The sequence below is a fragment of the Colletotrichum tamarilloi genome (genome assembly GCF_030869305.1).
Source record: "Colletotrichum tamarilloi strain Tom-12 chromosome Unknown Scaffold_89.1, whole genome shotgun sequence".
NCBI lineage: Eukaryota > Fungi > Ascomycota > Sordariomycetes > Glomerellales > Glomerellaceae > Colletotrichum > Colletotrichum tamarilloi.
In genome coordinates, this window is record NW_026849472.1 from 79,080 (window position 1) to 97,968 (window position 18,889).

The following is an 18,889-nucleotide window of genomic DNA, read 5'->3' on the forward strand; positions in this document are numbered from 1 at the left end:
TTTTTATTGACCTCGTAGCTTTCGTGTTCTCTGTTCATCTACCAGTTCTTGATCAATTGTTACCTCTGGTTCTAGGGCGCGTCCATCTCATCAGGAAACCAGTCGCAATATCTGCCATGATTCACCACAAGGACAACCTTCTGATCTACCAATATGATGGGGAACAAGTGTGGATCCAGCCATGGGGTCCAGATGCCTTCCGAGTCCGAGCTACCAAGGCTCATGTGATGCCCACTGAGGCATGGGCACTAGAAGAAGAGCCAAAGCAGGTCAAATCAGAGATCTCACTCGCCGAAGACGGCTCGGCCAGCATACAAAACGGGAAGGCAAAGGCATTCGTGAGCAAGCGGGGAAAGATTACCATCTACAACGCCGACGATGTCGTCGTCCTCGAAGAATACGCCCGGAACCGTCGCGACCTGCTCGACGCCAAATGCAGCGCCATTGAGGTCGAGGCCCGCGAGTTCAAACCTCTTCGGGGCGGCGACTATCACCTCACAATGCGCTTGGAGAGCCAGCGACCTGACGAAAAGATATTTGGGATGGGCCAGTATCAGCAACCCTTCCTGGACCTCAAGGGCCTCGACCTCGAGCTGGCACACCGTAACTCGCAGGCCAGTGTGCCCTTCGCGTTGTCTTCTCTAGGCTACGGGATCCTTTGGAACAATCCCTCCATCGGCCGCGTTGTGTTTGGAAAGAATACGACTGCCTTTGAGGCGTACTCTACCAACGTTCTGGATTACTGGGTCGTGGTCGGTGACACGCCCGCCGATATCGTGCAGCGTTACGCAAATGTGACTGGCAAAGCTCCCATGATGCCAGAACACGGCCTGGGCTTCTGGCAGTGTAAACTCCGGTACGAGACCCAAGAGGAGCTTCTTGAGGTCGCCCGGGAATACCGCCGTCGAGAACTTCCCCTCGATCTCATCGTTATCGACTTCTTCCACTGGCCGTTGCAAGGCGAGTGGAAGTTTGACCCTCAATATTGGCCCGATCCAGGTAAGGACAGCTCACTGGCCTTCCATGTCTGTCACATCAACTAATTCGAAGTCTAGATGCCATGATCCAAGAGCTCCGCGAGTTGAACGTTGAGCTCATGGTCTCAATCTGGCCAACAGTGGATCAGAGATCGTCAAACTTCCAAGAGATGCTCGAGCAAGGATTCCTCGTCCGCACCGAGAGAGGTGTCCGCACCAACTTTGAGTTCGAAGGTTCTACCGTGTACTACGATCCCACCAACCCGGGGGCTCGTGAATACGTCTGTAACAAGGCCAAGCAGAACTACTTCTCAAAGGGCATCAAAACATTCTGGCTTGACCAAGCCGAGCCAGAGTATTCCGTCTACGACTTTGAAAACTACCGCTACTTCCTCGGCCCGAACCTTTCCGTCGGCAATATCTATCCCAAAGAGTACGCCCGAACGTTTTTCGACGGTCAGAAGGAGGCCGGCCAGAAGAATATCGTCAACTTGCTACGCTGCGCATGGGCCGGAAGTCAAAAGTACGGCGCGCTCGTCTGGAGCGGCGATATCGCGTCTTCGTGGGGTAGCTTCCGTAACCAGCTGGCAGCCGGACTGAACATGGGTATTGCAGGATTGCCCTGGTGGACGACCGACATTGGAGGATTCCACGGCGGCAACCCCGAAGACGAGGCCTTCCGTGAGCTCTTTGTGCGGTGGTTCCAATGGGGCGCGTTCTGCCCCGTGATGAGACTGCACGGCGACCGAGAACCGAAGCCGGGCGGCTTGGCTTCGAGCAGTGGAGCGGCCAACGAGGTCTGGTCGTATGGCCCAGCGGTGTATGACATCTGCCAAAAGTATCTCTTCATCCGCGAAAAGTTGAGAGACTACACGCGAAGGCTGATGGCTGAGGCCCACGAACATGGGTCGCCTGTGATCCGATCGCTGTTCTACGAGTTCCCCGGAGATGAGAGGTGCTGGCAGCTTGGGGCCGAGCAGTACATGTATGGCGATGCCTATCTTTGCTGCCCCATTGTCAATCCCGGCATCACCAAGGCCAAAGTCTATCTGCCGAAGTTGGATGGTGGAGAGCGATGGACAACTCTTCCTCACGAGGGCTCTGAGGAGCAAGACTTTGAGGGCGGACAGGAGATTGAGATCGAGTGCCCCCTAGAATGGATGCCAGTGTTTGTTAGAAAATCAAAGGCAGAAGTCGTTCTGCAGAGAACAGAGTAGGATAGATCTTCTTAGTTGAATAGAGACTCGAGACGCCGAGTACTGATGCTAAAACTGACAAGGTCAAAATTCAACGTCACATTCGGGGCTGTCTTCCTCTTGGCCACCACGTTTTTGGCGAGTTACAGCGGAATAGTAAGAGAAACGGCATAAGCTACAGGGGTCATATGCCGCTCAAATGAACGGTGTTCCTCCTTACCCCGCGTGCGGCTAGTCGCCCCGGAACTCATCTCATCTCGCGTTCCTCGGGGTAAACACGCCACTGAGCCCAATTGTCTTTAGTGCATGCTCCCCGCCTTATTTTCAAATAATACGACACTAATCAGCAGGTTTCGATGCTCATTCCTTTTCTCTTTCCATCGCTCTCAGTGATCCAGCATGATGCGCTCACTTGCTGAACATGACACTGTGCCTAGTTCATAAGTAAGATGAAAGCACAATGGCAGAGACGGAACAGACCGGCAACGAGCGGACAGGCGTAACGTCCGATAGCGAGGAAGTCATCGCGGTCGCAAATCCAATGGTTGATGCTCCAGTGTTCAAATGCGATTACTGTGGGAGCACCTTTGGCCGCCAGGAGCATCTCACTCGGCACAAGCGATCGCACACTAGAGAAAAGCCTTTCTCATGCTCGGCATGCGGCAAGAGCTTCTCCCGATTGTACGTTCTCATTATTTTCTCACTAATCTCATGCACTAATGCAAGTATAGGGATGTTCTCACTCGTCATGCGACCTCTCATGATGAGGTCGCAAGCGAGTCTCGGCGGCCCGTGGCATCTTCCAGGGCATGTCAGGCATGCGCTGTAAGCCGTTCACGATGCTCAAAAGAGAGCCCCTGCCGTCGCTGTACGGGTAAGGGTCTCGAGTGCAAATATCCAGCTGGCCGCCGCCGAGGTCCCCGTACAGCAGTACGGTCTCCGGATGAGAATACTGCTCCCGGAGACAGACATGATAGTCAGGGAGAGGTCATGGAGTATGCCGACCCAACACAAGTTCCACAACCTCCAGGGATGACCGAGATACCATTCCCGACTTCAAATCACGCGTCAGAAAGGCGCGCAGTCGAAACCTCGTGGACTCTTCCGCAAGTCCCAGGAGACAACGGTCAGACTTTCCCAGTCAACAACTGCGAAGTAGGTTATGGAATAAATCCCATGGACAACTTCATTCAGAACGAGGAATTTCCCGAGCAATCTGCTGGTATTTCGGCTATCAACTGGCTTTCTCCTCAATATTATTCAGATTTTGATTGGGGCATCATGTCTTCTGTGAACGAGAGAGAAGCCTTCTCGGCCAACCTAGACGGCGTACAAACCGTCATGAATGCCTATGAGGCCGTACGACAAGGGCCCTGGCTGAACCTCCTCAACAGTCAGCCAGTCCAGACTTCGAATGCCGCACTTCCACCAGCATCAGCACACCAGCTCAATCCACCAGGGACAACGCCCAGGAGTAGACCCAACGGAAGCACGACTGGATCCGTTGAATCATCATCCACCACGGCGACTTACTATGTCGATGGTGCCCCATCTAGGGCACCCTTTAAAGGTCGCCCATCGCAAAGAAGTCTAGTATTAGATAATGCAGCGAGGCCCGATGATGACACTCCGACACCCAGCACAGCGATTCCAGGCACCTCCAAAGAAGCTGATGAAGGGACAGGGCTTGATCTATCTGTACAGGCCTACGATAACCTTCTGCAACACATCAGCGTCGAACCTTTTCTTCAAGGCCGCAGCGCGACACCGCTTCCATCCATAGCTCACGCTCGAGTTTATTTCCGATTGTACTTTCAACATTTCCACCCCGCTTATAACTTCCTGCAGAAACCAACCGACTTCTACCATGAGCCGGCGAATTGGCTTCTTTTGTTGGCCGTCTGTACAATTGGCTCGGTCTACTCCAGAGGCGAGATCAATCTCGGCTTCAGAAACCTGTTTCTTCAATTTTTGGAAAGCGCTGTGCGATTTTACATTTCAACGGGTGCCCTAGATGATGTGGTAGGATCTTCTCAAGTGTCACTGATAAGCCCCGGGGAAGATTCAATGGGTCTAGTCATCGCTCAAATGTCTATCCTCTGGTTGATATACGACCTGCACAACGGTGTCCGCGGCGATCGCTACGATTTGGCATTCCTAGTACGGCACTTCTTGATCAATGCCTGTCGGAAGATGGACTTACTAGGTATACGAGAAGACTTGCCACAGGTAGCGCAACACGCGGATGGATCAAGTGCTCATAGGAGTTGGTTGGACCGTGAGTCCAGACTGAGAACGGGTCTCATGATATGGGTACGTGCAAGCCGCCAACTTTGCTTCACAGAGCCCATAGACTGACGTGGCATCCGTGCTCTAGATCCTCGATGTTATTGTATTCCTAGAGAGAGGCCAAGATGTATTGCTCAAGCTAGGCGATGCAAAAGGCCAGATGCCCTGTCTTGATTCTATCTGGGACCAACCTACTGCTAAGAAACCGGGACAGCAGCAATCTAAGCCAGGTGTGTAACTCTACCCACCAAAATCAACAGGGCACCATTTAGGCTCACACATTGAGGGTCCCCTAGTGACTATACCTGAGGCCATGGAAATGCTTTACATGGAGAAGAGGCTGCCACCGAACCTGGGTGACTTTAGCACCATGGTGCTCACGTACGCTATCATCAGGCGTACCAAGGAGGCTATCTACCACAACCAGATCAGGCTCAATTCATGGACGCCGACAGCTGACGTCCAGAAGTGTGGTCCTGGCGATACCGTCGAAGAGACTTGGCCCCCCTCGCTGCCTATCCTATCAAGGTGGCGGAACAGCGCCTGCGACTCTCTCGACCTCCTCCACTGGAACGCTAACGCTATTATCGCCAAAGCCGGTGGATGGGAGCATCCCATCATCTTACATCTCCACCTCTCTCGCCTCGTCCTTCTCGCTCCGATAACTCACTTACAGACACTAGCTGCTGCCGCCTCGGCGCGAGCATCCTCCCGCGACGTCGACAATTCCAAAGTCGAAAAGGCGAGATCTCTCGTCGCCCAGTGGGCTCTGCGTGATCAGTACAAAGCCAGACTATCGGTCGTTCATGCCGGGGCGATGCTTTGGCACATCCGTCGTTATAGTGTGGGCAACTTTCTCGAGCCCTTTGGCATATTCGCAGCAACATTGGTGGTTTGGGCGTACAGTACAATGATGCTGTTCATGAGGCGGCACCAGAACCCGAGGTCTCACTTGGCCAGTGACGGCCCTGGCCAGCAAGATAGCCCGATGGAGGCAGTGGCGGAAGTTGAAGAGGACCCGGAGCCCAGCTTCCTCCACCTCGACCGGCCATGTGACGACGAGATGGTGCAGACTTATGTGAGGCTAGGCCATAAGATGGCGGGCCACATGGCCAAGGTGGGTGATATCTGCAATGATGGGGCCCCTCGGAAGATTCTCAGAGAAGGGATGCAGATGCTCAAGGGGAGACCGGAGCAGAACGGAGACGCAGCAAGTAGCGTCGGGAGCGGAGGTACAAGCGAGAATGGCAGGGGATACTCGGTCTGGGGAGTGGAACGAACATACGCCGATCTCCTGGACTCGCTTGTTCAGTCCACCTCGGACTAGGCTATCCTTTCTCGGGAGCAGGCGATGGACTCTCCACCGGAGTCGTCAGCCCGGTATAGCCATGGATCGGGTGGTTATTCTAGTGAGAAGTTTGGAAACTCCGGCGGGGGTGGAGACATCATGCCATAAATGGCAAAGACAATTACCTAAACAAGCCATCAGATGGCACGACGTCCCCTTTGTGCCGGGAAGGCTAATGACCACAAACTCTCTCTCCGCATGTTACCCCGGATCTTCGACTGACAACATGCGGGGACAATGTGTATTCCACGCTGTGGGATACCGTCCCTACGAAGCTGACAGTGACCGGAAACAATATCCTGCTGGCGTTACATGCGTCTCTATATCATGTCTAGATTCTCCACCATCTCCGAACCTCGCTTGTCGATCATCTTCACGACGACACTGATACTTGCACTGTAACACGTTGCTGAAGGTTCGAAGCTATCACCAACTCTCGTTGTGTGCCATTTACCTTCAGTTTCAGAACCAAGTCATTCATCAGCCGCCACAATGGGCACCACCAAAGAAGAGCCGCTTGAGATCGGTCAGCTTGAGCATGCTCCCACCGGAGACTATGCTATCAAAGACCTGGCCATGGCCAAGCAGGCCGCAGACGACGAGCACAAGCTTGGCTTCATGGAGGCTATCCGCCGCTATCCCAAGGCTGCCATGTGGTCTGTCCTCGTCTCCGCCGCCATCATCATGGAAGGCTACGACATCGTCCTCATCTCGTCCTTCTTTGCTCAGCCCGCTTTCAAACGACACTACGGCGAGTATCTCCCCAGCAAGGGCACGTACGAGATCACGGCATCCTGGCAGAATGGGTTGAGCAATGCGGTCAGTGTCGGTACAATCATCGGCGCTTTCGCAAATGGATACTTCACCCATCGCTTCGGGTACCGAAAGGTTCTTCTCGCGTCCCTGGCTAGCATCGTCGCCTCTATCTTCATCTCCTTCTTCTCGCCGAACCTCCCCGTCCTCCTCGTCGGCCAATTCCTCTGCGGTATCCCCTGGGGCGTCTTCGCGACAACCGCTCCAGCTTACGCCTCCGAAGTCTGCCCGATGGCACTGCGCGGCTACCTCACCGTCTTCGTCAACCTCTGCTGGGCCCTCGGCCAGCTGATTTCAGCCGGTGTTCAAGCAGGGTTCTCCGATGGTAGCAACCAGTGGTCGTACCGCGTGCCATTTGCGATTCAATGGGTCTGGCCGCTTCCGCTTTTCGCCGTCTTGTGGTTCGCGCCCGAGTCTCCTTGGCATTTCGTCCGCCTCGGCGATTACGAGCAAGCCGAGAAGTCCGTCCTCCGTCTCGGATCCGCGTCCGAAGCCGTCAATTCGAAGCAGAAGGTTGCCATGATGATTCATACCAACGAGATTGAGCAGCAGATGGACGAAGGAACCTCGTATCTCGATTGCTTCCGCGGCGTTGACCTCCGGAGAACCGAGATCGCCTGCATGGCATTTGCTGCACAGCCTTTCTGCGGCTCCGCTATGGGAGGAACTCCCACCTACTTCTTCGTCCAAGCCGGCTTGCCAGAGTCGATCTCGTTTCGTATGTCAGTCGGTGGCCTCGGGATTGCCTCTGTCGGTACCATCGTATCATGGGGACTTCTTGGTCGCTTTGGTCGTCGCACGCTATATTTATGGGGTCTTGGAGCATTGGCTCTGATCCTTCTCGTCGTCGGTGCCATCAGCGCCGGCGCTCCTAACTCGGATGGTGCGAACTACGCTCAGGCTGGCATGATGCTGGGTTGGCTCGGTGTCTACTATCTCACCGTGGGACCTATCTGTTATGCCATCATCTCCGAGGTTTCCTCGACTCGTCTCCGCAACAAGAGTGTTTGCCTCAGCCGCATTGCCTATTACATTGCTCAGATTGTCTGTAATGTCATCAACCCTTACATGCTCAACCCAACGGCCGGTGACTGGAGAGGAAAGACGGGATTCTTTTGGGGAGGTTGCGCTTTTGTCTTCTTCATTTGGACTTTCTTCCGTCTCCCTGAGACGAAGGACAAGACCTTTGAGGAATTAGACATTCTCTTTGCAAGGCGCGTCAAGGCATCCAAGTTCGCATCTTACAGGGTCGATGCTTATGCCAGTGGCGACGAAGTCCTGGCCAAAGAAGGCTGAGTTCTCGTCCACGCCACTAATTCCGCCCTTCCAGAGTAGGGCATTTGGAATCATACCTTCGTTAAGAATCTTTACTTTCGCAGTCGGACCTAATAGATAGATGTTGTTACTATCACGACTTTACTTGAGAATACCATCCTATATAAACTACTGAATCAATCACTACTTAGTAATGCAGCTAAAAGTCAACTTGTTTTGCCATATCGAGAACACTCAAGTAATGACTCATGCCTTAAATACTTCGTTATGATCAAGAGCCTAAGTTCCTTCTTTCTTGTTTCTAGGGTTTAGTACCGTCGCCATATCGTGTTATCACTTCAATTCCTTTCCTTCGTACAACAAGTACTCAATCCATCTAAGGCACCTGGTACTAGTGATGTAAGTTGACCCATTAGCTAGATTGGGGTTCTAGATGCAATTTACCACCTGATGCTTTTCATGGACTTGAATACCCTAGCATCGGGTTCCAAATGTGAAGCTCCGTAATCATCTCGCATGGCTGCGGTAAATGATGATCTGCATTCACGATGGCGGCAAGTAAGGATAAGGTCGCAGACGCGACGCGTCTTCCGGGCTGGGCTTTTTTCCCCGTTTGTGATCCTATGGTGAACCCCGCAGAAGTGTCGCAATTCCCGGTGGAGGAGGATCAACGTCGTGCTGATAATGGATGTTCTCAACCGCTCTTAGCCTCTTCCCCGCGAATTGTGAATGAGCTCTTGCAGCTTCACCTTGGCATGCGGGGAATTGGAGGATAGCGCCAAACGTCGCTCAACATGCGCCGATCTGCCTTGCGCAAACATCTGTCGAGATGTTTACTCCGGTGGGGTGGCTCATACTCACAATAACTTTTTATCGCGACGAGGCATCGCGATGTGTGTATAATAGTAGGAAGTTTCGTAGATGAAAAGATGATTGAAAGCATGCAATCATCAGCCAATTCACCTTGACACGACATCATTCAACCATTCCTTCATCGACATGTCTTTTCTCAAGGCTTTCTCTGCCATTGCAGCTCTTACAGCTGGCCATGTCACTGGTCTGGCAGTAAGACAATCGCCCGCTGGCGAAGCAACTGTCGATATCGCGAATCCCAGTGGTCCGGCTAGGTTCCTCGGTTCCGGCTTCATCTACGGGTTCCCCGATAACGGAAGAGAGATTGATACCTCCATCCCCGACCACTTCGTTACCGACATCAAGTTCCACGCCAGCCGTGCCGGGGGTGCCCAGATCCTAGCTCCCGGTTGAATCGGCGGCATCGATGGATACCAGCAGCGCTTCGACTCGGCCCTCTCCAACTACCGGACCACGCGCAAGTACGGAGCTGACTTCATCCTATTGCCCCACGACCTCTGGGGTGCCGACGGCGGCCAAGCAGGAGGCTCAATCTTCCCCGGTGACAATGGCAACTGGACAGAGACTGAGCTTTTCCTCCACCATCTTGTTGATGACATCAAGTCTAATAACATGCTCGACGGCCTTGTCTTTGATATCTGGAATGAGCCTGATCTTGACATCTTCTGGGCTCGATCTTGGGATCAGTACTTGGAGTACTATGTCAGGGCTCACAAGATCATTAGGTTAGATAATCTCTCAAAACTCATCACCTCGATGTCAACTAACATAACTTCAGGGCTGAACTTCCGGGCACTTTGATCAGCGGACCATCAGCCGCCAACGCCCCAGCCGTTGACTTGGATAACTGGAAGGCTTGGATGTCCAAGGTGGCAGCCAATGACGCCATTCCCGACATCTACTCCTGGCATCAAATTGGTGAATGGCAGCGTGAGCCCGACAGAACCGTTGCCGACTTCAAGTCTCTCCAAAGCACCTACAACCTCCCAGACCGCCCAATTGACTTGAACGAGTACGCCTGGCCATCCGAGCAGAACCCTGCCAACGGCGTCTTCTACCTCGCCCAACTTGAACGCCACAACCTCCGCGGTCTCCGCGCCAACTGGGGCGGCGGTTCCGACCTGCACAACTGGATGGCCGACTTGCTCTTCAAGGATGCCAGCGGAGCCTACAAGCCCAACGGAGAGTGGCAGGTGTATAAGTACTACGCCCAGATGACCGGCGAGCGCGTCGCTACCACCGCCTCAGCTGACCGGACGTTTGATGTCTTTGCCACCGTTGAAAACAACAGCGTCAAGATCCTCGCAGGAACCAGGACCGTTCAGAAGAACTACGAGATCAAGGTCTCTGGACTCAGCAGGCTCGGTCTTCCCAGCGACGGTTCCGTCCAAGTCCGCACCCTGCGTTTCGACTGGGCTGGCACCAAGGCTGAGGTTGGAGGACCGGTTGACTTGGGTGTTACCAGCATTTCGTCCGCTTCTGACAGCGTAAGTTATCCTTATCCCACATTGACAACCTTCATGCTTTGATAGTAATGCTAATTTCTCGTCCTACAGCTTACTATCCTGGTCGAGCCACCTACCAACTCCACCGCATTCGCTTTTGAGCTCTTCTAAGCTTGAGAGGGGCTCTTGCTAGCCTATTTCTTAAATGAATCTGGTCCGCTGGAGGTCCTCGAGGCATCAAAAGGACAGACCCGAACATATGTACCCTTCTCTGTAGATAGATCGATATTATCGTGCTAGTATATAACCAAAAGCTTTCCGCACACCCTACAGAAGATAGGCGTCCCAAGATTTGGTGACATGAGTCTCACCTATGTCAATCACTGCACATTTGGTGTGTCTATGGCTAGGCGATAGTATCTTGGCTATCTGAACGCAACCAATTTCAAGCATGGTACTTCAAACTGAGTGCAGTTAACTCACACGTCAGGTTTGGCCGATTATTGCGTATGATCACCGATGAGATTCAGGCAAGACATTGACAAAAAAGCGAAAGTTTTATTCAATTACTATGGGTATTTCTGGGACTCAAACACGGCACATTCTTCCATTATCAGCAACGCTCCACGACTCGCTGCCAACGGCGTTGCGAACGTAGAAGAATCCTTCGGGGTCCCACTTCTGCTTCAGGCACAAGAGGGACTTGTAGTTGCTGCCGAAGAATTCGGTCTGGAAGTTGGGCTGCTGGAAGTCGGCCTCGTTCATGTACGCACCACCAGTGGGGGTGAGAGCCTCAATCTCCTTCATGATGACGTTGGTCATGAGGTTCTGGTTGGCAATCATCTCCTCCCAGGGGGCGGTGAAGTTCCAAACTGTGGTCAGGGTGGCGTGGACGAGGGCGTTGCGCCAGGCGGGGGTAACGGAGTTGGTCTCCTTGTTGCCAAACTTGCCAACGTCGGTTCCGACGCCGATGAAGGTGACGCCCTTCTCGGCGACGCTGCGAGAGAAAGAGCCGATGTTGGTGATGTTGTCGCGGGGGATGAGGCGGCCGCCGTACTGGGCAATGCCGACCTGAATGTTACCGATGGGCAGAGGGCCGAAGTACTTGTCGTAGTGGTTGTAGTAGCTCTCGTACTCGGTGTAGGTAGTGGTGTAGTTCATCTTGAGAGCGTCGAGACGGGCGACGAAGGGGGCGAGCAGGGTCTTGACCTCAGCGGCGGTCTTGTTGTACGCGTTGAGGGGGGCGATCTGGAAGAAACCGGCGGCCAAGTAGTAGACGACCATGGAGCCGCCGTCGACCATACCGGCAAGCTCCTCGTGGAAAGCATCGATGGCGTTGAAGAATGCAGTGTTGTCGTTGTCGGCAGCCATCATGACGAGAGTAGCACCACCGAACCTGGCATCGGCGTGAGCCTTGACGGTCATGGAGGTGACAACACCCCAGTTACCGGGGCCACCGCCGGAGAGAGCCCAGTAGAGATCAGCATTCTGGGTCTGAGAAGCAGTCAGGAGAGTACCGTTGGCGATGACAACCTGCCACTCCAGGACGTTGTCGGCGCTGAGACCGAAGGAAGTGGACAGAGCACTGTGGCCACCACCCTGTGTGTAACCTCCAGCAATACCGACGGTAGGGCACTCGCCGCCAACAACAGCAAGGCCGGCGTTGTGGGCAGCCTCCATGACGTCGAAGCCCTGCGTACCGGCACCGACCTTCATGGCCTTGCCGGTGTAGGAGGCGGTGTTCCAGTCAACAACCTCGGTGCTGGTCAGGTGGTGAGTCCAGACGGAGAGGGCTCCGGCTCCGGTGGAGCGACCAAGGTAGTCATGGCCGGTGTTACGGATAATGAAACGAATGTTGTTCTTAGCGGCGAAGGAGATGGTAGCTGCGATGTGCTCGGGGGTCTTGGCGTCAACGGCGTAGACGACGTAATTGCCCAGAGTACAAGCACGAGACTGCGGTTGGAAGGGGTCACAGCTCTGGTTGGCGAAGAAGGGAGCCATAATGGAGGAAGAGGATCCCATGCTACATCATGGTTAGTCACTTGATGTCGTCAATATCATGAAGTTGGGATCGGCACTCACTGGATCTCCGCATCCTGCCATTCACTCTGCAGAGTAGCGCAGGTGGCCGCATCGTAGACGGGGTCGTGGCATGGCGCGCCAAGAGGGACAGTCGCGATCAGGTTGCCGCCAACAGTGGTGTTGAGGGCATCCCACTGCGCCGTGGCAGGCCAGCAAGCATCGCCGGGGAAACACTTGCAGTCACCGGCGGCGCGCTCAGTGAAGGCGGTGCCGATTCGGTGGTTCGGAGCAGCGAGGGCCGCACCGGCGAGGGCCGCTTGGAGGACAAAGCTCTTCATCTTGGACTACTTTACTTTGACCTGGTTTGAAAGGGCAAAGGCAATGGCAGCGCAATGTGAGACAAAGATCGACGGCTGGAGGGAGAGAGGGCGGGGGGAGGGGGCAGAGGAAAAGAGAGGGAAATGCCGCTGGACCATTTCATCAAAAGAAAGTTTTTCCTACCGGTGGCCATGGGCATTACTTTTAGTATGCTGCAGGAAGTGTCCTACCCGACCTCCGGGACCACGGCATGGGGGTTTGGAGAGTCCATCTCGACAGGGAGGACGCTTCCCGACTGGGGTTTCGACCGAGATTTGGGGTCCTATAGAAGGCGGACTTCGCCCCCTCAAACTAGTGGAAGTTTGCCGCACTTGTTACCTGTTGCTGATGAATCCGTGTTGCTATCATTCGAGAAGGGAACAATATCGGGAAGAAGCCCTAGGGTCGATTCTCATGCAGTGCCGTTTGTGGCTGGTTCCCTCTTCTTCCCCTGCCATCCTTGGCCAGGGGCGGTAAAGCGCTGCGGGCTGTGGAGCGGGAGACGAGGTCGATATCGTCCTAGATATCGGCCGGACACCAGGGATGCCGGGTGCCTCGGTCTATCGGCCACTAGTGGCCAGGACGGTCAGCGATTCTGGAGACTGGAGACCGGAGTGCGAGACTCGACAGTCGACGCCGGACATCCTGATACCTATCTCCGCTTGAAGCTCCATTCGACTTTCTCGTTGTCGCTTCTGGCGGCCTGCTCTCTCTCACGATCCCGGCTCCCACGACTTCGCAAGGCGATGAAGATCCGGGCCACGAGGGTTCCGTGGTCCGCTGCCTTCCAATACCTAGCCAAGGCCGGGTCAGGCTTGCACGGCCGGGCTCCACGCGGTCAGGTTGTTCGCTCTTCCAAAGTCTTGTTCAGCGGGGACTCGAGTGTGGCTCGCAGATCAAAGGGTGCAGTGCTCCCGGCAGCAACCCTGACGAATCCCTCGTCTAACAACTCCAAATCGCTGCAGAATCACGCATCGTTCCTTGCAGAGTGCAGTTCGCTTATACTCTGAGACGATGGGGAGAAACCGGCTGTTGAGATGGTGCTACCATCGACGCAAGAATGACGATGCTGTCGATGCTCATATCCAGGGCCGGCCTGTCGTTGGTGCGGTTCGGTTCGGAATCTCGTAACGTCTGGTTGCTGGTTACTAACCAACCTCTGAACCAACTGGTGGTTACTGGACTGGACAATATCCCGGACTTCTCCTCGGCGTTTTTGAGGAATCTTCAATAGTCGGGCGCAACCTGGGCCGGAAATTGAAGCTGCGGGGGTTCTTCAGCAAAGTCTATCGAACCCCGGCCCGATTGGGGGCTCGCCACCAGATCCTTGGTAAGAAAAGAGGATCGATCAAGCAGACCCATGCATCCTTCAGACTTCCAAGGGCGGGCCAACTGCAGGGGCCTCGCGGCGGTCTAACCTGAACTCGCCAAACGCCGATGAGATGAAGTTCCTCGGTTCCTCCAAGATTCGGTAGCAACCGCATCGTACGAGGCAACGTATAGAAGAACAAGGGGCTGGGTCAAACTGTCCATGGAATTGGGCCGCCGCTGTAACGTCTGATAAATATCTTGATAAGTGGTTCATGCTCGATCGGAGAACAGGGTGCGAGTTGCGAAGCTTTGGCTGATTGCGACATTGTCTGCAAATACTACTAGGTGCGCCCCAAGAATCTCTTCCAAGGGTCTCCCACCCCTCGGGTCTCACGAACTCAAGAATGAGACAGTGGTGTGGTTGAACCACAACGTTCATCCAAACTCCAGTGCAGCTTAGTTGGATCATGTGCTGTCATAGGATCAACGTTATTGGGACGTTCTCATGACATAACAGTCCATCTAGTAGTTGAGATCAACGGTGCTAGGAAACACTATTGAAAATGGATTGGCGGCCGTTGTGCAAAATCGGCATTAAAGTGCCTCATACGCGCGGGCAGCAAAACAAACAGTCAGCCACCACGACGCCAGCGGCAGGACAGCACAGACATTCACGTCCCGTCCCGATCAACGTTTTTTTTCTTCCTCCGAAAGGTGTGTGTGGTAACTGGGAGCTAAGACTGTGGCTGCTCCCTTGGTTTGGTTCCTTGGCAAGAGGGAAGTTCGGATCCGAAAAAAATCTTCCGTAGGGCGTGGAACAATGGAAAATTGTCGATGTCAGCGTGCCCGAGTCACGAAGAGGACCCTTTCCTCCTTTTTCAAGTGGTTCCCTCGTGCCCGGATCGCCTCCCTCTCCTGATCATTCTCCAGTTCCCGCGGACGTCCCAAAGCCAAAATTTCTCGTCTCCGCATATGCCCGAGAAGGCTGGCCGGCTGGGTACGGATACGGTTCCGGGGGGGTTTGGGGTTAGAGACTTGAAGCGTATTCTTCAGAAATTCAAGTCACGAACGATTGTTTCTTGCTGTGCCGCTTTGCGCTCGAGCACACACGCTCACCTGAAAAGCGGGATGGCGCTGAGAACTTCTGGAACTTATTTCTCATCGGTGGGGGGGGCTTGAAGACATGGTTACAACTTGCATGGATGTGCAGGCACACTCTGCAGGCCAAGTCGGCATATCAGACCCACGTGGTCGGAATGTGGCACAGCAACTTGAACTCTCAAAGTCTCAGTCGACTTCGTTTTGACGAGGTCTTGGCTCGATAACAGAAGGTTTCTTGGTCGATACAATACTTCAGGGCCATCCAGCGCATCGCTGGCTAGTGGCTAATTGCAAACACGACCCTATACGTGGAAACAAGTTTGCTTCAGGGAGAAACCTTTGCTTTATGAGACAACCTGCTTTATAAGGATAGCATGTCGATACCAGAGTCCAGAGCATTACCGCACATGGCAAATTGCCCGAACCGGCGTGTCTCGGACAGGGATATCCTCGCATGTCACATTCATCACTGACTTGTCATCGCGACACGGACCAAGTCTGGCCACATTGCGGTTGCGTCCTCCACTCCTTGGTCCACGAATTTTGATAATTGCGTAAATTCGAGTTGAAGCTAGCCCGCCAAGTTGTCAAAATCTCCCGCTGTCACCTCTGCCACTGTGGCATTTTAGCCCCCAATGTGATATATCATACGCGGTAACGCCATGTGACATAAAGGACCTCCTCGGGTTTGGCTTAGACTGCGGCTCATTTCTCTTCCTCGGATGGGTTCCGTGCTCGGGATTCAACTTCCACAACAATATGGAAGAACCCACGGGCAGCGGTTCCCACAATACGGGCTTAACGACATATGGCAGTATGGCAGACTGTCAGGGGAACCAACAACTGGTTCTCTTATGAAAGACCATCATCCCTGGATCTGCGCTAATTAGTTCCGCGTACAATGCCCGCACGCGTGCATAGCGTGCGTGTACCACAGGAACTCCGTATATGCGTCCAACAAGGGGGACGGCCAGCAGGGAACGGGGGCCGCCGACGACCACGTCTCTTCTAGAATCCCAGGTCTGGCGAGGAAGCCCAGACGCTTCTCCGGCCGGTGGCTCAGCGAAAGTTCGAGGTGACTGGTCGCAAACCCGATGCGTTTTGCAAGATGCAGGCATGGATACGTTCGTCTCCAGAAAGCACTCCTGAAATGCAACATCGGCACACTTTCCGGCGGGGGGGAGGAAAGAAGCTCTGTGGCTCTGCTGCTCCAATGGCCCTCATACGGAGTTTGACCCCGTATGTGTTCCCAACTTCCTCGTGGCTCCCCCGAGCTTCTCGCAAACGTGCAGTGCACGAGGCAAGAGGGGGACGTTACCTTGTAGACGATCCGAGGGACAAGGCCCGGAGGACAAGCCCTCCAGAGTCCACCCACCTCACACATCCGGACTAGAACCTCTCACAAAGTTCGTGCTTGCAGCCCGGCTTGGCCGTTACTTCAAGTGTGATATCTTTTACCTGCTCCGACAGGGGATGCCTTCTGGCCCAGATGTTCGGTACCGGAACAGGATACCCAATCCATAAGGTTGGGCCTATGTGGAAAAAGGCAAATGTGAAAGGGGAGAGAAGCCAGAAAGGAAGAGCATATTATTTGTATATTGATACTCCCTCCACTCTTCCCCCTCCCCTCTTGGCACGAACGTTACTAGCTGAAAGGCCTAGTCTAATGATGTTATGAACGACGAGCTCCTGTCCAGATAAAGCGGTCTAAACCCAGTCGGCTCCGCCACCTCTGTCCACTCGTCCCTTTCCTCCTAGTCTCCTACCTAGGCTCGTCGGTTAGATCGGCAACGTCCTTCCCGTCTTACCACATCCCGTCGAACGACGTTCGCCCGCAGACCATCAGCCTTACGTCTGTCTGGGCTTGACTTCACCGCGTTCACCGACCGGGTTTCGAAGGAGGTTATTCGCAACATTTCAGCCCACGATGAGCGAGTCGTGGACCTACAACACACCGCCGGGGACACCATCCACGGGTCCCCAGATCACGGCCATCGCGTTGGTATTTACGGCGCTGTCGTTGATCATCATGATGCTGCGGTTATACGTCCGTGTGATCATGCTCAAGGCCGCTGGTTCAGGTATGTTTTCAACTTGGATGATTTGACCTTTGGACAGAGCACTAACTTGTCGGCGATAGATGACTGGGTCATCTTTGCAACCTGGTTTGCGGCTGCCGGATTTGCAATCGTCAGCACTATTCGTACGATGGTCTCCAATCTTCACCACTCGTCTTGCGTCTAACAACCACCCGCAGAAACAAAATGGGGCTTGGGGCTCGAAAAGCTGGAGGACATGCCAGCGCAAAATCTCTATAACTTTGGTCTTCTGCAATACGCCGGCGCTCCTTTGTAAGTGCTCAAATCCTTGGAAAAGATTCGTCGAGATGAAATCAGAACTAACATCCAGTCCAGCTACATCAGCAGTATTCTCGGATTCAAGATCAGCTTGCTTCTCTCATATCTCCGCTTCATTCCGAAGGGTCCCTATAGGTGGGCAACTTTCGTCACCATCGGTCTCTGCGTCGCGTATCACGTTGCCTTCCTGCTGGTGCAAATAAATCTGTGCACGCCTGTAAGTTTATCCATTTCTTGTCCCAAGACAGAACGGATATTGACAAAGAGTAGATCGCGAAGCAATGGGACCCCACGATCACCAATGGCTCCTGCATTCCCGGAGTTCCCTTCTACACCAGCATGGCGTCTCTTACGATCGCGTTTGATGTCATTGTGTATGTTCCCCAAATCAAACATGTCACTAAAATTCCAGCTGACAGTCCTTTTTTCAGTATGTTCCTCCCGTTCCCCGTCCTCGCATCCTCCAAGATCCAAAAGCGCAAGAAGTTCGTTCTCCTTGGCCTCTTCGGCCTCGGCGCCTTCATCACCGTCATCCAAATCATCCGAATCCAAACCGTCCACGCCCTCGCGAACTACCTCGACTCCTCGCCCCTCATCATGTGGTCCGCCATCGAGAACAACCTCGGTATCATCGTCTGCTGCATCCCGACCCTCGCGCCCCTCGTCAAATACTTCAACGAAAAGAGCAGATCCGGGAGCCGAAGCAACAAGTACGGTGCCGCGAGCGGTTACGGAAAGACGGGCCAGAGCGGCAACGTCGGAAGCAGGTACGCGCTGCAGAGCTGGCGGCCGGGGATGAGCGGTATGCAGCCGCTCGGCAGCGGGATCGACCACAGCGACCGGGATATTGGGGTGCAGAGCTCAAGGATAGGGAAGGGGTCGGATGACGGCAGTGCCGATTATCATCTTGACGCGCCGGTTATTGTGAAGAAGACGGAGTTTGTGGTTACGAGCAATCCCAGAGAGCCAGGGGAGGCTGTTTGAAGGAGATCCGGGAGGGGAAAATCATTAACGACTTAGTATATTGATGATGGCTGGGTATTTATCTACATAGTACAAATAATTCGTATGACTCTACAGGGATCCAGGTACCATAGGCCGTGTGTTCCCCAATTTATGAGTGTTTTCCTCAACATTCCGAGTCCCGCGATACCCAGACCCGAATGAGGTTGATGGAGTAGTTCCCTGTCCGATTCCAATATCGTACGCTAACAATGTTGTATTGGTGCCATCAAAACGTCTCGAGAGAGAGTCAACTCTATCTATCGGCCCCTGACACCTATGGAGATAGCCTCCCAATCGATTAGCCAGAAGCTTCTGGTTGCCTGGCCACCAGGGCCCCAGTAACTTGACATTTTGTATTGTTCACGACTATGGGAACAGGCATTCGCTGCGTCACTCCTGTATTCCTACGTTTGACAAGAATAGAGTTTGAGGTCGACTGGGTTGGCTGGTCATCCAGTCGATTGAGAAGGTTTGCCATCACAGACTTGTCAGCGGACCGACCCGAGCTGAGCAAAAGGCA

The 18,889-nt window shown here is 53.9% G+C and overlaps 6 protein-coding genes across 6 annotated transcripts; 5 read left to right on the forward strand and 1 right to left on the reverse strand.

Moving 5' to 3' along the window:
* Positions 1-116: 116 nt before the first annotated feature.
* On the forward strand, positions 117-2,194 carry CTAM01_13140 (alpha-xylosidase; the record flags this gene model as incomplete). Its single annotated transcript, XM_060529145.1, has 2 exons — positions 117-999; positions 1,056-2,194. 2 exons carry the CDS (start codon positions 117-119, stop codon positions 2,192-2,194), a joined length of 2,022 nt encoding a protein of 673 aa, XP_060376289.1.
* A 439-nt stretch (positions 2,195-2,633) lies between these two features.
* CTAM01_13141 (uncharacterized protein) lies at positions 2,634-5,789 on the forward strand (the record flags this gene model as incomplete). Its single annotated transcript, XM_060529146.1, has 4 exons — positions 2,634-2,854; positions 2,905-4,486; positions 4,551-4,692; positions 4,759-5,789. 4 exons carry the CDS (start codon positions 2,634-2,636, stop codon positions 5,787-5,789), a joined length of 2,976 nt encoding a protein of 991 aa, XP_060376290.1.
* A 513-nt stretch (positions 5,790-6,302) lies between these two features.
* CTAM01_13142 (maltose permease MAL31) lies at positions 6,303-7,919 on the forward strand (the record flags this gene model as incomplete). The annotated part of the gene is made up of 1 exon (XM_060529147.1): positions 6,303-7,919. One exon carries the CDS (start codon positions 6,303-6,305, stop codon positions 7,917-7,919), a length of 1,617 nt encoding a protein of 538 aa, XP_060376291.1.
* Positions 7,920-8,897: 978 nt separating this feature from the next.
* CTAM01_13143 (uncharacterized protein) lies at positions 8,898-10,387 on the forward strand (the record flags this gene model as incomplete). The annotated part of the gene is made up of 4 exons (XM_060529148.1): positions 8,898-9,101; positions 9,189-9,496; positions 9,550-10,258; positions 10,328-10,387. The coding sequence occupies 4 exons, from the start codon at positions 8,898-8,900 to the stop codon at positions 10,385-10,387; spliced, it is 1,281 nt and encodes a 426-aa protein (XP_060376292.1).
* Positions 10,388-10,804: 417 nt separating this feature from the next.
* Positions 10,805-12,576, reverse strand: CTAM01_13144 (FAD binding domain-containing protein; the record flags this gene model as incomplete). Its single annotated transcript, XM_060529149.1, has 2 exons — positions 10,805-12,239; positions 12,299-12,576. 2 exons carry the CDS (start codon positions 12,574-12,576, stop codon positions 10,805-10,807), a joined length of 1,713 nt encoding a protein of 570 aa, XP_060376293.1.
* A 4,214-nt stretch (positions 12,577-16,790) lies between these two features.
* Positions 16,791-18,348, forward strand: CTAM01_13145 (uncharacterized protein; the record flags this gene model as incomplete). Its single annotated transcript, XM_060529150.1, has 6 exons — positions 16,791-17,088; positions 17,148-17,210; positions 17,265-17,358; positions 17,422-17,581; positions 17,635-17,738; positions 17,796-18,348. Coding segments are annotated over 6 exons (1,272 nt in total), but the record flags the coding sequence as incomplete, so codon positions are not given.
* Between the last annotated feature and the right edge of the window lie 541 nt (positions 18,349-18,889).